Source organism: Enoplosus armatus, chromosome 3, assembly GCF_043641665.1.
Source record: "Enoplosus armatus isolate fEnoArm2 chromosome 3, fEnoArm2.hap1, whole genome shotgun sequence".
NCBI classification, from domain to species: domain Eukaryota; kingdom Metazoa; phylum Chordata; class Actinopteri; order Centrarchiformes; family Enoplosidae; genus Enoplosus; species Enoplosus armatus.
Window position 1 is genome coordinate 5,619,641 of NC_092182.1, and position 17,980 is coordinate 5,637,620.

The window sequence follows — 17,980 nt, forward strand, 5'->3', positions numbered from 1 at the left end:
AAAGTGGGCAGAGTGGAGGATGGAGAGGCATGGTTAAAGTCCCCGGAGATAAGAAGGAGGGCATGCGGGGGCTGTGTCTGCTGCCTGCCTGTAACAGAGTGGATGACATCACAGGCCGCGTCAGCGTCAGCAGAGGGGGGAATATATGCCAGTAATGTATGAAGTTGTGTAAATGAAAGCATTTACTGCTACTCAAGCAATTCACAAATAAGATATAACAACATATATAACTTAAAAAAGCTCGAGTGCACTTGTGTTGCTCTTTTGTACTATGTAAACTTTTGGGGGTGGGAGGGATTTCTCAGCATACATCCCCTCATATACTCATGCAACCATTTTTTTCCTCCTTTGAAGCAAGCAGTGATTGCTCTGGTAGTACTGGACTCTTCTTCATAGTAGTGAAGGATGGACCAATACCAACAGGCTTACGTGTCTTATGTGTCAGTTTAAAGCACAAATTCTTGATTTAGCTGCATTTCAAGCCAAGTTAGTCAATAGTCATAATAATCCAAGCCAAGCATCCTGTGTACATGGTGTGTAGAAAGGCCAATAGAAACGATGGAACCAATAACAGGTCCGTCTCTCACACTCACTCACACACACACACAAGCAAGTTTAAGGTGTTTATTCAGGGCGATCATACCAAAAACAGCAGTTTTCAATCAGCAGTAGTTCATCTACCACAGTCATGAAAAATATAAATCCATTTACCTTTTAAAGTTGGTTATCATACAAAGACTTTTAAAATAATTATCTAGTTAGAAAATCAGTTTTCATCCAAATGGTAGTTACTGTTACTGTTCTAAGTTTGAATCCTCAGCCCTCAAATCCCACATTATGTACAGTGTCCCACAGACCGATGCAGGCTCGGTCAACTACCTATCCTTGTTGCTACGGAGATCAGTCGTCAGCGGGTCGTGCTGAATAGTTTGGTGCAACATCAGAGCGAGAAGACCAGCTCTGTTGGTCATGGCGGTCCTGACATTACGCTCCTGTTCAAAGAGCTCGTCCAGCTTGTACCACTGTGGGTGAGAAAAGAAAAAAAAATCACTTTCAAGGAGATATCAACAGATACTCTTCCTATATCAGGAACAGACAGATGCATATTTCATAAAATATGTTCTCTCCCTTAAAGCCAAAACAAAAGTCAACGGAAATTTGACTTACCACCCTGACTCGCTCCAAGTCCACCTCTGCTCTCCTAAGCTTTTCCCAGTTGTAATGTTTGTTGCATTTCCGTTTGGAGACCCTGCAGTAATCTCCGGTCAGCTCAAACACATTCTTCACCAGAGGACATCCACACACCTCGTCCACTGGGATCTAGTCACCAAACAAAAGCGAACAAATAAAAAGGAAATCTCCACACAAACATTACTTGATGTTTAGCAGGTTATTCCTATCCAATATGTTTTAGATCAAGTAGGCAGTTTTCAGTAAATCATGGAAGTTTTAGTGGCCGAGGGGTCTCCACTGACCTTAGGATCTCTGGAATGTTCTGGACACAAAACCTGAAGCCTTTTACAGTATGTTTTGCTTTGGGGATTGTACACGTCGCAGAAGAGTCTGGTTGCTCTGTGGAAAGGAGAAATTGTTAGCAAAGCAACTGAACTGGGGGGGGGGAGCTACACACTTTGAGAGTATTTCTTCTTCTTACCCTTCTATTCTTGTAGGGTACATGGAACCAAAGGAGGTCTGACTCTCATACTGTCAAGATAATCAGAAGGGAGAGAAATGTTACAAGCCGCCCTGCTTTGAAGCATAAACAGGAATTTACAACAATAAATCACCTTTGCGTAACATCTCTCCATATGTCTCAGTGCCACTTTTGGATTGACGGGATGACTACAAGACACACAGAATATCTGCAGGTCCGTGTCCTCGCTATCGCCCTCGTTCACCTGCAAACACAACCAACGCATCAAAAAGTGTTGCCTCTGTTCTTCTTCAGCAGCTTCAAATAAATAAAGACTTCAAAGCTGTCATGAAAGCAAAGCAGTAACAGCAGAACAAGCTGTGTATCTGAATGAACGAGCTCGCAGGCGGCTGCCAGCTTACCTCCTCGTCCTGCTGGACCGCCTGCTGCTTGGCCTTAGCGATGATGCCTTCCAGTTCGTGGAAGCGCCGCTCCATCTCTGTGAGGCGCAGCCGGGCGTTCTGCTGTTCCCGACGAATGCGCTCCAGGTGCTTCTTGCCGTGCTCCTCGGCGATGCAGGGGCTCTGCTGCCACTGCTGGATACGCTGAGGGAGGATCTCATAGATCCGGCTGTGGATCAAAATGCGCATTCGATTAATGCATTTAAAGGCTAAAAAAATAAAAAAAACACTCAACATAATCAGGATTCCCCTTTGATTATAATTTAGTTAGCTAGGAGGAAAAGCCTCAGAGATGCTACACCAAGGATAATGATGAGAAAACAAAGAGGCAGAAGAATAAATACTAATACAAATCTAATCAAATTGTGAGTTTAAAAGTTAGTTCAGGTTCATAAGTTCCCAACAGAAGCTAATGTAATGCTAAGAAATCAGACAAAAAAGTGCACCATTTTACCAGCATTTCATTCTTCTAACACTAGGTGGAGCAACAGTACTTCCATTTGAATACAAACAGGGGCTATTCGAAGCAAACAGTTTATAACTTTTATGCTGAACAGGTGTAAAACAAGGTCTAACTAAACATCCATTTTAATTAACTTTATGTTGGCCTTGTTTGTTCCTAGCAGGCGTCCAGAATACAATATCTATACTAGAGGTACACTAATGCATATGAATGGTGAAAGGAAGAGTCCTTACTTGGCAGCTAGCTTCATGCCGCAGTCCTCAGAGCAGTATTTGGAGCTGGCTCTTGCTGGCTCCACACAGCTTGGCCCCAGACACTGACGCTGCCCTGTGGTATCCCGCAGGTCGCCCTTCTCACTGTATCTGGTTCTGTCTTTGTGCTTCTGCTTCTGCTTGTGGCGTCGGGACTCCTTCTGGATAGTTCAAAAAGACGGGGTAGTAGACCGCATGTTACCACATGTGTTACTACCATTTACCATGTTGACACCTGGCAGCACTTCAAATAATAATAACAACAACAACAATGTTCCCTCTAATTTTTCATGTGTCAGAGCAAACACACAAACTCGGTGAGCAGTCCCTTGGACCACTGTGAGCAACATCAGACGTGTGCACTGTGGTCACGCCAGCATCGCATCCATCCAAGTTACATGGTTTATAAAAAGAATCAAATTACAGCATTTACATTTCTGTTAGAATACTTTTAATTAAGTGCTTTATCCCACTTACAATGAAAATGATAAAAATCTTGTTCATGACTTGTGTAGTATGTTAACGCTATTGGGAGTATAAATATTTAATTTTAGCTATGGCAAAACATGCCCACCAAACCAAGCCAACTGTAAACTCCAGTTTTGAAAACACACTTAACATTTTTATTATAAAGCTTAGACTTGTATTATAAGTATGAGCCAGTGTGAAGCTCCTGCTGTGCACTGGGTGAGATTGCTTTCAAATGGCTTTTGTGCTGAATGTGTCGCTTGAGGTAGTCCAGCTTCCATTCTGTCCACAGTTTTCCCTCCGAAAACTCGCTTGCAATTTTGGCTTCGCAACATGTTTTGCAGAGCAGTCCTTTCTCGCTCGAAAAAGAAAAAATCTCCCCCAGTTTCACAGTTTTTTCTTCTGTTTGGACATATTCCGACAGCCATTCCATCTTAAAAGAACCACATTTCTTTTTTACTTTGGCATGGTGAGGGGATGTGCCGCTGCCCGTTCGTTTTGCCATTATTAGAAAGGGTCGACATAAGCAGAACTTAGCATCATTAGCGTGTCTTCCATCCACATCGGCTACACCGCTTTGCTAGCTAAAACACCGGTGGCTGCACATAAGAACGCCTGTCAATGACGTTGATTAGCTGCGACTGCTGCGTAAATACCTACAGTATGTGAATCGCATCATTCACTGGAGCAGCCAGTCAACGGCCACTCACTGACTCACATTGAAAAATAGCACAGAATGAATTGTTATATTTTAATTTTATTTTCAGTTCAGTTTGGAGTTTTATTTTGTGCGCAGTGTAGATTTTCTGTGCGCGGAGACCGTGTCAGCAGTGCGCAATTGCGCAGGCGCGCAGCTTAGAGGGAACAGTGAACAACAACAATAATTTCTATAAGGAAACAAGTCTTACTTTCTTGTCAAACTTCTTTTCTCGTCTCTTGACGTGCTTCACCTTCACAGCTTTCTTACGCATGACAGGACTGAAAGGCGGCTCATCATCGTCATCACTAGCCCATGCCTGGGTGAGAGGAGAGCAAAACAAATGGCCCCACACACAGTTCCTCATCAAACGTTTCAGCTGCCGACTGAGTGCATCTATATTGAGTTTATTTGTAACAATATGGTGTCAAATATTCTGCTACCATGTTGTTGTCAAGTCCCGCTGCCTTGTACTGCTGGTAGAGATCCGCCTCGCTGTCGTAGTCCTCGGAGTACCGTCTCCGTCTGTGGTAGGAATTGTCCCTCCTCTCTTGCAACGAACATTCTTCGTCCTTCACACGCAGCATTTTCTGTACAAAACAACAAACAGGTTGCACATTTCCAAAGTAGCCAAATACACCAGACATCAGATCAGAGATCAGGGAGTGCTAATCGCTTCAAGGACTGAAAAAAGATGGATCTCATCTCAAAAGTGTCTCATTAAAAAACAACTTTGTTTTTGAACTGGTACCTTGAACGATGCTATGTGAATGATGTGTTATTATTATTATTATTATTATTATTACAGAGTAACATTCTAGTAAAGGAGCTTACATGTGTCGATAAGTTAAATCTACCACTTTCAACATCTTTCAATGACAAAAAGAAGTCAAATGAAGGTAAATGTAATGTAAAAAAAAAAATGAACAGGGCAGAAATGTTTAGTATTTTTTGTGGTATAACTTGAAAACAAAATGGAGATAAAGTGACTTACCCTGGCTCGAACCTCACATTGCCTAAACCTGCACTTCTGTCTGATTTTGTTTGGTCCTCCAAACTTCTTCATGTCCTTGCAGAAGTCACACTGGGTACAGTCCTCCGTCCTTCTGCAGGGCTCGCATTCCCCACACATTCGCACCGAACGCTTCACCTGAGTCAAACAAGAGACAGTGAGTGCCACTGCACTGCTTTACACCCAACATATCCACCCAATGCTTGGAAATGTGTGGCTGTTGTTGCCGTGACACAAAGCAATCAGTTCTATCATTTTCATTTTAACATGAGGTCAAGAGTTTAAAACGTCTGTGCAAAATGATCAAGGAAGACTTCATCCAAATTATTAACAGCTTTGCTTCACTGAGCTGCTCTTAAACATTCAATAGAAAATTGAGGAGGAAGAAGGACAGTTACACTGATATCTGACCAATACGGAAAACAAACGTGGAATAATGACATTCCATAAAAACTAAGTCTGCCATGTAACCCACTGCATCCTTACTCCATACAACACCTTTCAGATGACTGTAAATCAGATGTATTCGTAGTAACCTTGATCACTGTTTTTATTCATATGCAATAACCGTTTCTCTTTTTATTTCTTGCAAAAGCTGTTGTTTCAAATAATCCAACTGACTGAATTACGTAAATATGTTACTATATAAGATAATAAAATTATAGTATTGCCAATGGTAATGCATGTTGCTGTTCTTTTGTCATTAAGGAATGGCTACATGTTCGACTTTACATTTGGAAGATCTGATAAGTACTTTTTTAATACTCTTCAGACATAAGTATTTAGGTCAGAAGTACAACTTACTTTAGACCCGCGCCTCCTTTCACTCTTGTAGTCTGGAGTACTCGGGGTGCTGTACTGTGTTTCAGTTCTGTCAGTCTCAGGCTCCATCTCTCGGGTTTTCTTTGATCTGTACTTTATTTCCAGTGTGGGGTTTTTATCTGGTGACATGGACAATAACGCAACAAATGTCTTGTTTATTTCAATGATTTGTGATACATTTAATGTTTAATGGCACTCTTAAATGCTGTGATAAAAGAACTTTTTTTTCCCATCACCTCTGCATCTCATGCAGTACCATTCTCGGATGGCCTTCGCCTTCTTCTCTGTGATGTTAATGCAGTGGCCATGGAACCACTCGTTACAGTTATCACAGCCACTGTCAGTAGGAGAAGCAAATTAAGAAAGTAACGTATGAGCATTATTGCATCTATACAGCAGTAATGGAGTAACTGAAACAACACCATTGGTGTGAACTTACATCATGAAGCAGTTGATGTCTGGTTTCCGACAGATACAGTACAGTGGTGCGTTCTCCCCCTCCATACTGCTGGTCTCAGGCCCCGGTACAGGGTCATTGTCAGACATTTCGCTGTCCTGAAACAAACCACATGAGGACAGATGGAGTTATAATTAACACCAATGGCAACTGATTGCTAAGCTGCACCGCAGGGCAGTTTTCTAAAGGAGAGCTGAAGGCTTTATACGACTTTTGGGGATTGTTCCTACCTTGGTCACTGCATTGAATTTCAGTTCAGTTTACGCTCAGTGTCAGTACACTATTCTCCAATAAACAGAAGTAGACGACTCTTCCTGTTGCTATCACGACAAATTCTACTTTTAACTAACTGTAAGCATGTTTATTACACTACAAGGACCAAGACGTGGTGTCTAACACAACACAAACTAAGCTAAAGATGCACAGTTTCAGTGCCTGTTACGCTAGTCAGCGTTATACCATAGTTTAGTTAGCTTGTGGTGGCTAGAAATAGAATTTGATGTTTTGAAATGCAGATACTGTTCAAAATATAAAATGGGGCTAGCCACAGTAAAAGGCTAACTCAAAGTAGTATTAACAGCTGCTTTGTTTACATACAAACCTGCTGTATGTGCTTAAGTCAGCTCGCACAGGAGACAGTTAGCATCAGCTAAACTAACATTATTACAGTTAACGTTTGCCAGCTAACTTACTTTGCTGTACCACACAAACACAAACAAAGTTGTCAGAAATGAATTTTAAATTCAACGTTAAATCATTCTGCATTAGCTTGACTTAAATTTAAAAGATATCACTTAACGTTAAGTTGGATCACAACATGCTCCTATCGGATGTAAAGTTACACGGCCGGGTAACCTATTATTCGGCCAAATCGAAGCCAACTTCCTAGATTTCACGACAAAAAAGTATTTTTTCTAATACATACCATTATGTGATATCTGTACAGTCTTTGGTCGTTCTGCAAATATAGTGGAAAGGCAACAAATACAACGACAAACAGTGAATCCTATCAGTTAGCTCGACAGCTAGCGTTATGTTACGGTTTACGCGGATATAACATCGCTCACTATCGGCTAAACTCGGAAGTACATGAAAAAATATCCTTGGTCATTGGTCAGCATTCTTCTTCTCTGGTGTCACATTACTGTCCAATGCTGCATTATCGCCGCCTGTTGGATTTCTTACAAATTGGGTTTCTTGAAGTCAGAAACACCATTCATATCAGTGTGACTATTATTAAGGCTCGGGAGGACATATTATGTCATGTCTCCCGCAGAGCAATATGTAGAATGTCATTGACATGTATATAATGTATACTAATATTGCTGTACTTATAATAATGTTACTTGTAACTTGCTTATACTACTATTACCTACTACTACTACCTACTAGGTGTGGGACAAAAACACCTACATAAATAAGCAATATTAATACAACCATTCTTGTTCTTGCTTTTACACACACACACACACACGCACACACACACACAGTGTGTGAGAGAGAGAGAGAGAGAGAGAGAGAGAGAGAGAGAGAGAGAGAGGCTGTGAAAGAGCCTGTGAGATGAGGTTATACCTCTGCTGCTGCCAGCTGACAGGTCGCGCTGGAGGATGCGTCTGTGATTAAGGCTGCATGCCGGATCGCCTACTTCCAAAACATGTCATGAAAAGTAAGTACAATGTGTTTCTTACAAAACTCTTGTCATACAGAAAGCAACAGGGAGAGATAAAGACAGCAGGCTCTGTGGATTCCTGTACATTACAGTAATTAATCAGATCATACCTGCTCAGGATTGAATGGCTGTCAGATGAACTGAATTAAAGTTGATTGAATATAAATCATTTTGATTTGACTCATTCAATTTGACACAATACTACATTATACACTATTTACATCCCTTGTATCTCCTACAACCAATTACCGTATACCTAACAATTCATACCTTGTTAAACTAAAACAAATAGTTAAAATACTTCAGATAACTCAACTGAATGTCCTTTCCGCTGTTCTATCTGCAAATTTGAAAAATAAAGTCACATAAGGTAAGTATAACTTGAAAACATGAATTATTAATGAATAGCAAAATCCTGATCTTACATTCTCATAAAGCTGTCAGGATGTCCGTGTGCCGCCTTTCATCTCCATTATAAATGTTTCTAAAATGGCGATTAATAATAGATTAACTTCTCTGCTATTTCCTAGATGTCCACTCATCACTAACAGCTACGAAACCTCAGCTACAGATCTGACTCTGGGTCTGTGGTACGTACAGAGAATGATGAGGTTGAATTTTGCATTACAATATTAGTAAGTAAATCTTTTCAGTTCAACAAGAGAAAATACGTCAAATGAAAGCATTGCAAATGATCTTATAGTGAAATTAAATTATAGAGTTTTCTCTCCGATTATTAATAGGTCCAGGCTCACTATTTCAGTTTCCCTTGTCCTCTTTCACAGCCCTAGTTGGTCGTCTGACATTTATTCAAGAGACTGATGCAGGTGACATATCTAAATGGATGCCAGGATGGGTGCCAAACTGAATTCTACAGATATGAATGAAAAGATGGAGGATGGAAATGAGTCACAAACCGCAGCTTCAAAGTCCCCTGTTATACCTGACAGCTCCATCGCAGGTCAAACAGGTATGTTTACAGAGAACAGCCTTTATTGTAAGCCATTTAGAAAAGCTGAGCTTTCCTCTTTTCTCGTCTTACAGGATCTTTGACTGAAGCTACTAGTTTTCCAGAGCAGATATCCACTGAGGACACTGAATTATCTTCAACTGACATCTCTGTGAACGTGTTCCCAGATAAAACGACAGGTACCTTCATCTGTGAACTCTAAATTAACATCTATTTCCTCTAAAGGCTGTTTTTCATGGAGATGTTGTTGCAGACGCCTCTGCTGAAACCAACTTGCATAACAAGCCAAAAGGAGGTGGAACGACCAGAGCAGTATCCATCTGCAGCCCAAGCTCTGTGGAGAAAAACCAGCCAAAGCCTCTGCGTGCTCTGCTGCCGTCCTCTGTGGAGGCCTGCACAGTCTGTGAAGTGAGTCAAGAAAGCCTCAAAACCACTACGGTCCACACTGAGCCAGGCGGTGACGGTAAGGACAAACAAAACTTGTGTATTCCTTCTTGATCTCCTCGTTCTTAAATGCCTTTTTCCTTCCTTCCTCTCTCATCTTGCTCACTGCTTTTCTTTCCCTGAGACCTTTGTGCTGCAATCCTTTTGGCCTGCCTCTTCTGCCACCCGCTGGACTGCTTATTGGCCACGGTGAGAGGGTGCAACGGGTGCGTTTGGTCGCTGTGCTCATTCCTGTGCGGCTGGGAGCCCTCCACCGCCCTGCAGCCTCTCCTGGACGCCACCCACTACTGTGAGCTCTGCGGGTGTCTGGGTGTCCTCCGCCGCTCCCTGTGCGACTGTCCCGTCTGCGACATCTGCCTCCAGGCTACAGAGTGCCTGGACCTGGCTATGGAAATCTCTCAAATGCTTTACCACTGATGCTGACTACCAGCAAATAACCACATCCAGACATGAGCCAATGGAAATCATTTATTGGTTAAAATCTTCCTGAAAGCCAACTTGTAGGGACAAGACACAAATGCTACCAGTTCATGGTTAACAGTCAATGTTAGCACTCAGCTATATGTCAGGGTAAGACGTGGTTAATAATGTGTCTGAGCAGAAGAAGTTAAAGGGACCAGGAAGAACGCTGTGGAGTAGAGCTGCTTTCAGCTGAATGAACAGGAGAGGACACCTTAAAATCATTGTAACCACCAAAAGGTTCAGATGTTTTTGGCTGCTTTAACTCATTTTGTTTTTGTTACCACAGCTCAAAGAACAGTTTAAAATGTAAGCATATCAATCATTTGGAGGTTTTGTTGGAGGGAAAAACAAATACAGTGCGTCAGTGTTGAAAAAAACCCCAAAACAAAATAAAAAACAACTTTCCAAGCACACATTCATTACTGTGCACAACATGGTGTTAAGCATCTGACAAATTAAAATGCCTTTTCTAAAGTTTGTGGCTATTTTATAGAATAATAATTGCATTGCAGGTTCCACACAACAAAACAGTTCTACATTATTATTACAGAGGTGAGGCTAGTGGTTAGTTTAAAGGAGGGTCAAAGCCCTCTGAATTTATACTACACTGAGTAATGACGCATTATTAGATATATCACTTTTGATCGTCCAAAAAGGGAGAAAAAAAAAGCGCCACAGTCTTGGTAGAACATGCTAACCGGTAAAAATCACTCAGTGACCACCAGGAGACAAACAATCACTGACAACACAGATGTTAGTCAGGAGAAACTACTTATCAAACTATTATTCAGGTATCAAAACAAAGTATGTCAGGAACTACAGTACTATTGTAAAAGGATAAAATTGTTCTGTCTTGCATTTCCCATTGACTGAGTGAATATATTCAAAAGTAAAAACGCTGATTTGTAATTTGTAGCTACTCTGGAAGAAGTCCTGCTTTGGCCGACTAGCTGCAGCAGCAAGTGATTTCCCACCGCTTTTAAGATTTATTACAAATGACATGCAACCCAGGCATCAGCCGTCCACTGTGTGTGATAGTAATAAAAACAGACACGAGCTCTCATATAATGCAAATGCATAGACTGCCATAAAATAAGGTGCAATAAAATTGCTCAAAATAAAATATTCTTATGTACAATATGCAGTAAATATTTCACAATGTGCCAATTCACTTTACAAAGATCCCTTCTGTAGCTGCTGGTGAAACAACCCAACATGGATGAGCATGCGACTGCTATGAATAAACCCTGATTCCAGTCAGTTGAAAAAAAACACACACAAAAAAGAAACTAAAAATATACTGTATGTTGGCATCTCTTGATCAGTTTGTTATGCCGTTGTTGTTGTGAAAAAGAAACCTCACAGCTTTCTTCCCTATAAATGGGCACATCATAAATTCAAGCAAACTGTATATCCCTCTTAAATTTCTGAAAAAAATCTTAAAAACTATTTAAGAACATATTATTTCTTAATGCTTAAGTCCATGCCCCTATTATACAATATTCCATTTGAATAAGATTGCATTTATAAACCCAGACATGGTGACTCCAGCTCCAAACAGGAACAATAATAATTAAGTCTGTATGGCAAAAAAAGTCAAGAACTTACTTTCTCCTGATGTAATGTTAGTTTTGATCTTAATGTTAGCTATTTTGCTAAGTTCAGTTCTACAGTCCTGTCAGCAGACTCGCATTATTTAAGGATAGACTGCACTTCCTGACATTCTCGTCCCTACAGACAGTCTCTGACCGCCGCACAGGACTCATCACAAGTCCTCGTCCATCTCAAGGCTGCTCCTGCGACTGCTGGTTTTAGAGGCACCGGGTGACAAAGGAGAAAACAGCGGCTCAGCCACCCTCTCAGGGGACAGGGTGCACCCGTCGTCCATGAGAATGTCTCCCAAGCCCACGTCGGGGTAGAGTGCTGAGGCGGAGGCGTCGTCTAGCTCGGCAAAGCTCAGGCTGCCCAGGTCCAGGGGGCTGCTGATGGTGACTCCTGCGGGAGAGTCCGAGGAGGGCGGGGACAGGAAGGAGGCCGGAAGGGGCTGCCCGATGGCCACCGCGCCCAGGCTGAGGAGGCTCTGGGAGGACGCTCCCCCTGTGCCGGGAGGCAGAGCCTGGCCGCTCTGCAGGACCTGCTGCTGCTGCTGGAGCAGGGAGGGATCGGACATCAGACCGGATGAGATGCTGGTGGAGGTGGAGAGGCCGTGGAGGCGGGCCTGCATTTCCAGCTCCTGAAAAGAACAGCAGCACATTGACATTCAGAGGCCACGTCCTGGAATGACTGACCATGTTATTATTTTAACACCCAGGAGCCGTCTATGCACTTTGCATGTGAACAGTCATCTCCTTACAATAAACATTACCTTAAATCTTAGCTTTGTCACCTAAATGCACATTTCTTGGACTGAAACATTGCTTTCTTTGTGGCTGATTGTGAACCTTTACTGTCTTTAGGCCCTGCCACTAACTCAGATATTGCATGCTAACTTTAGCTATAGTAACTCAGAACAGAACAGAACGCAGATTCCCAACACACATTTGCACATGTGCGTCACCTGTGCCTGTGGTGTTCACATGCGGCAGTTTGGGGACCCACTCGTCACTGTACAGCACCACTTGGGGTCAAAAACTCCACAATGCACCTCTAAGGTGTGCAGCCAAATCTAACTACCACAGCTAGTCAAGCTATATATAGCTGTTGTATTTCAAGTCTTAGACTGACCTGGATGCGTAACATCAGACTGTGGTTTGCCTGCTCCAGCTTTTTCTGACGTATCTCGACATCCTTGGCTCTGTGCTGCTCCTTCTGTAACTTCCTGATGTAGTCTACGGAAGCTTTCAGAATGGTGCCTTTATTCCAACGCATCTCCCTGTCATCATCCCGATGTCAGTAAATATATATTGTAGAGGTGGTGAAGAAAGGAAACAGGATAGAAAACAAAGATCACTTTGTTGCTACACAATTCTAAAATACTACTACAATTCCGTATTCATTTAGCGATTCTGCAAAGGGAAATTAGTTTCCTGACAACTCAGGCAGCACTTACGGATCACTTGACTTGGGTATCAGAGTACCCAGCTCCTTTATACGGTCATTGATGTTGAATCTCCGCCTCCTCTCAACTGTAGCAAGAACGACCCGGCAGAGAGGGAAAGCAGAAGTTAGCCTTCAGCAATCAGTTGTCACTAAGCAAGCATTATTCAATATACACAGATATGAGCAGACAAAAAGACCAAATGGGTGTCCCAGAGTCGAAACAAAATGTTACTGCATTCACATTCAAGAAAGGTTGAAATAAAGCTCGACTTACTGAGGTTATGGTTGTCTTTCTTCTGCCTTTCTTTCATTAGTGCTTTGGCATCTGAATCTGGAAGACAAATCCATAGTGTTTCATACGATGAAATATTATCATACTTAAAAAAAGGTTCTCCTGAACATTACAAAAGACACCCTACCTGTAATTTCCCTTTTAATTTTTGGAAGATCAGCAGGGCAGGAGTTGCTGACGGTGAGAGTAGGTGCTGCCATTCCAGGGCTGTGGTACACGTCCAACAGATTTCCTGGGAGCTACGGGAACAGAAAGTTAAAATATGTGTCATAAATGGTCACTGATTGCCACAAACCTGGAAGCAGATATATATATATATATATATATATATATATATATATATATATATACACACTATATTGCCAAAAGTATTGCCTTGACTCGCATATGAACTTAAGTGACATCCCACTCTTAATCCATAGGGTTTAATATGACGTCGGTCTACCCTTTGCAGCTGTAACAGCTTCAACTCTTCTGGGAAGGCTTTCCACAAGGTTTAGGAGTGTGTTTATGGGAATTTTTGACCATTCTTCCAGAAGCGCATTTGTGAGGTCACACGCTGATGTTGGACGAGAAGGCCTGGCTCTCAGTCTCCGCTCTAATTCATCCCAAAGGTGTTCTATCAGGTTGAGGTCAAGACTCTGTGCAGGCCAGTCAAGTTCATCCACACCAAACTCTCTCATCCATGTCTTTATGGACCTTGCTTTGTGCACTGGTGCACAGTCATGTTGGAACAGGAAGGGGCCATCCCCAAACTGTTCCCACAAAGTTGGGAGCATGGAATTGTCCAAAATCTCTTGGTATGCTGAAGCATTCAAAGTTCCTTTCACTGGAACTAAGGGGCCAAGCCCAGCTCCTGGAAAACAACCCCACACCATAATCCCCCCTCCACCAAACTTTACACTTGGCACAATGCAGTCAGACAAGTACCGTTCTCCTGGCAACCGCCAAACCCAGACTCGTCCATCAGATCGCCAGATGGTGAAGATGATTCGTCACTCCAGAGAACGCGTCTCCACTGCTCTAGAGTCCAGTGGCGGCGTGCTTTACACCACTGCATCCGACGCTTTGCATTGCACTTGGTGATGTGTGGCTTGGATGCAGCTGCTCGGCCATGGAAACCCATTCCATGAAGCTCTCTACGCACTGTTCTTGAGCTAATCTGAAGGCCACATGAAGTTTGGCGGTCTGTAGCGATTGACTCTGCAGAAAGTTGGCGACCTCTGCGCACTATGCGCCTCAGCATCCGCTGACCCCGCTCCGTCATTTTACGTGGCCTACCACTTCGTTGCTGAGTTGCTGTCGTTCCCAATCGCTTCCACTTTGTTATAATACCACTGACAGTTGACTGTGGAATATTTAGGAGTGAGGAAATTTCACGACTGGACTTGTTGCACAGGTGGCATCCTATGACAGTACCACGCTGGAATTCACTGGAATTCACTGAGCTCCTGAGAGCGACCCATTCTTTCACAAATGTTTGTAGAAACAGTCTGCATGCCTTGGTGCATGATTTTATACACCTGTGGCCATGGAAGTGATTGGAACACCTGATTTCAATTATTTGGATGGGTGAGTGAATAGTTTTGGCAATATAGTGTATATATATAAAAAAAGGATGCCTTGCCCATTCCTGCTTAAAAGTTAAGAGCAACCAGTTCCTCCGAGATAAAAAATTGAATCCAAGCTGGTTCCTGTGCACAGTGGAACCATGCCACAAAGAAAAATGCAGGTATGACAATAATTTTACAATTTTAAAACTACAACTTTAATTAACAAATGCTGTTTAAGGCTACAGCTCAAAATCCATTCCTGCATATTAAAGCTAAACAATACCTGGTGCTACTTCAAAAGAAAAAAAAAAATCACAAAAAGCATTTACCTCAATGTGCTTCTTTTTCTTTTCCTCCAACAGCATCACCATAATCCTCATTTTTTGTTTTGCGGCCAAATTTTGGCAAGCTCTTTCTACCTGACGAATAACTTGTTAACCTGGTAGCTGCTATGTACTTTTTATGAGCACAATCCACTTTGTCTCGCTTCTCCCTGCCTTGTATCCTCTGATGGCTTTGCCCCGCCCAGGCAGCACTTTTGTGACGAATCGTAACTCAGTGCCAAAAGTGTATATTTACTCCTACGACTTCAGAATTCCACACATAAAAGAGAGGCCGTCCATTCACAGAAAAAAAACTTTGGGCATAAAAAGTTAGCGTGTTAGACCTGCCTGATATCTACTGTGTTAGCCTGTCACTGTACCTTTAAAAGAAGAAACTGTGAACTCTAGAGGAAACTTTAAAGAGGAAGTAAATAAATACATTGTTATTCATACCGTGCTGGGCAACTGAAGACCTGAGTCAATCAACGTAATGATGTCGTCATTAAAACTGGATTCAAGACTAATGATGTCGTCGATCACATCGTCAATCTAGATAAAGCAGATGAGAGAAAACACCAGTGTCAGCAAAGCCCTCAGGGTTAAATGTGTGAAAGTAATCAACGAGTATGTATACTTTTTTCCTGTGTCATTCCACTTTTTTACACATAACTTAATTTATGGACTTCTTTGTTTTGATTTCTTTGTATGTGTGGATTACTTGGGTTGTTACTGACATCTGGTGAAAATTTCATGTCAATAGCCCCATCAGAAATATATTTACTGAGAAAAATGTTGACAGGTTCAATACTTATTTCCCCCGCAGTGCCAAAACAGTCTTATGTATGAAGACTGAATGCCAACACTAAACATTTAAACCAATGCAACAGCTCAAGAGAGGCCTGGTTTCAAAGAGAGAGTGCTGGCATGCTTAAACTGTAAGTGCAGTATTTAACATCTTATTGTGACAGCAGGCCAACAAGGATATGATGACAAAAGGCATGTATCAACACAGTGGGACCTTTGGGAACATCACTGAAGAGCAAACAGAAAGTAATTAAGCTAGAAGTGAGCAGAAGGTTAGACATTTAACTTCTACAAAAATGCACTGCAAGTTTGTGTCATCTGCTGTGCCAGCAAACCAAACCCACACACAAGAACTCAAAGTGCTGCTGTGAAAGCAGGAATTTCCCCATACTTCCTCCTTGTTGGATCCGATGTTAAGCAGAGCCATGGGACTGTTCGGGGCACTGCTGGCAGTAGGAGCGACTTCCGGGGCAGAACTGGACTGCGGCACAGGAGACACGCCCATGGTCTGAGTAACCGCCATGTTGCCCAGAGTGGTGGAGAGGTACTGCTTCACCTGTTGCCTCTGTGCCTGCTGGATGTGGTACTTGGTGGGGTTCTCCAAGTGGGTCTGCACCTGGTCATTCAAAGAGTTATTAAGGGCTAATGTTCTGACACAATCACACTCCACTAAATAAAGAACACCAGTGATGAATTTACAAACAGGACGCTGTTCTTACTTTCAGCACCTCCACAGGCACCTGAGCTGGAGGGGGACGGGCAGTGTTTGGGGGCATTGTGACAGAGATGGCTGGAGTGGAGTCAGAGGCCCGGAGCTGAGAGGCAGAGGCCTGCTGCTGGGCCTCACGTCTCTCCTGCTCCTGGGCTTGCTCTCGCATCAGCTGCTGCCGCAGCAACACACGTGACGACATGGCCGAAGCGCGAGATCCAGATCTAGCGATGGAGCTGGAAAACGAAAACAAACACAAAGAAGAAAGGAGCATTATAGATAGGTAACACCAGCCTATCCAGATGTTACCTCCACAATTGGTTTCTACAAAAGATTTCCAATGGAAATTTTGTATTTGGTCTCATTAATAGCTTATGGCACATTCTGGAGAAATCAACACACTTTTTTCAATTTCTGAACATTACATGCAACTACTATAATCACAATTCTGTGACCCTGACCTGAATTAGTGACTTGAAAATGATGAATGGATGGACAAAAATAACATGGTACAGTGTTGACATATTCAACTGAAATTAGTTGAAATTTATGCTAATGCTTAATTGCTAATTTTCCCTAGACAGTTATCTGAATTTGTCCACTCACTATGTTTCCAAAACACGTCGTTACAAGCTGTGTGTAAGTGTGCAGAGTGCATAGCTGGCTGTCAGTGTTGCTTCATCTTATGGATGAGTTGTGTGTCAATAAGTTGTCAGTTGTCTCTGATGAGAACCACACTGACAGCGTACCATAAACAGCCTGATTAACTCCCAGTCATGTTCATTTTGGGGTAGTTTTATGAGCCGTTCAGACAGCACCAACTGGTTAGCTAGCTTGCTCTCGATTGTTACCGTGATGTCTATTTTTGGAGAGCTCTAGTTAATCTAGCGTCGTGAGTTAGCAGAGTTCACTTGACAGCTCAGTGCTGCTAACGGGCCCACATCAACGCGCTGAGTGTGGATACACAAATAAAGCTTTAATTTACACCGCAGACGCGTTACAGTGCCTTTTCAGGTACATACCAGTCGCCAACTGGAAGGAGGTTAGCTATTTTCGTGCGTTTCAGCAGTACTAAAACACACAGCCACGGAAAAGTAAAAATAGGAAGTTGCAGTTTAGCTAGCTAGCTAGCTAGCTAGATAGCACCCGTTTGTTGCCCAACAAAGCTAATGCTACATAGCTAACGCTAGATAATTTATATTACAATCAAGACAAAAACGTACTGTGGCAGTAGATTTGTTTCACGTAGTCACAGCCATAAATCTCCTAAGACCTCCGCTTTCTTTGCCATTTTAAAGTCGGTGAAAGCTCTTCAAGTCGCTAGCCACGGCAGTAAACAGTGTTGTTTATCTTGAGCCGACGGGCTGAGGTCATCCGACGCATTACCCGGAACTTGTTGCCAGCTGTGAGGTTCCTGCATTTTCAACTTGTCCCTCTCAGTGCAGGTTTTA

At 42.5% G+C, this 17,980-nt stretch overlaps 2 protein-coding genes across 2 annotated transcripts; both read right to left on the minus strand.

The window, feature by feature from the left end:
• Window positions 1-610: 610 nt before the first annotated feature.
• Window positions 611-7,282, minus strand: cxxc1b (CXXC finger protein 1b). The gene is made up of 14 exons (XM_070902627.1): window positions 7,190-7,282; window positions 6,247-6,362; window positions 6,044-6,144; window positions 5,790-5,926; window positions 4,968-5,123; window positions 4,417-4,563; window positions 4,185-4,292; window positions 2,791-2,969; window positions 2,056-2,263; window positions 1,788-1,898; window positions 1,655-1,704; window positions 1,476-1,572; window positions 1,168-1,320; window positions 611-1,022 (listed from the first exon to the last, which is right to left on the minus strand). The coding sequence occupies exons 1-14, from the start codon at window positions 7,190-7,192 to the stop codon at window positions 876-878; spliced, it is 1,713 nt and encodes a 570-aa protein (XP_070758728.1). The 5' UTR covers window positions 7,193-7,282; the 3' UTR covers window positions 611-875.
• Window positions 7,283-9,802: 2,520 nt separating this feature from the next.
• tfe3b (transcription factor binding to IGHM enhancer 3b) lies at window positions 9,803-17,879 on the minus strand. The gene is made up of 9 exons (XM_070901884.1): window positions 17,753-17,879; window positions 16,540-16,765; window positions 16,212-16,436; window positions 15,470-15,565; window positions 13,268-13,379; window positions 13,123-13,179; window positions 12,859-12,934; window positions 12,534-12,681; window positions 9,803-12,042 (listed from the first exon to the last, which is right to left on the minus strand). Exons 2-9 carry the CDS (start codon window positions 16,729-16,731, stop codon window positions 11,575-11,577), a joined length of 1,374 nt encoding a protein of 457 aa, XP_070757985.1. The 5' UTR covers window positions 16,732-16,765; window positions 17,753-17,879; the 3' UTR covers window positions 9,803-11,574.
• Between the last annotated feature and the right edge of the window lie 101 nt (window positions 17,880-17,980).

Coding starts and splice junctions, on each gene's coding strand:
- cxxc1b (XM_070902627.1), bottom strand. Junction 1,705..1,787: donor TGGAGAGATGTTACGCAAAG/GTGATTTATTGT, acceptor TTATCTTGACAG/TATGAGAGTCAGACCTCCTT. Junction 1,023..1,167: donor ACTTGGAGCGAGTCAGGGTG/GTAAGTCAAATT, acceptor TCTCACCCACAG/TGGTACAAGCTGGACGAGCT.
- tfe3b (XM_070901884.1), bottom strand. CDS start 16,731: ATGTCGTCACGTGTGTTGCTGCGGCAGCAGCTGATGCGAGAGCAAGCC. Junction 16,437..16,539: donor TGCCTGTGGAGGTGCTGAAA/GTAAGAACAGCG, acceptor TTGAATGACCAG/GTGCAGACCCACTTGGAGAA. Junction 12,043..12,533: donor GTCTGATGTTACGCATCCAG/GTCAGTCTAAGA, acceptor TGTTCTTTTCAG/GAGCTGGAAATGCAGGCCCG.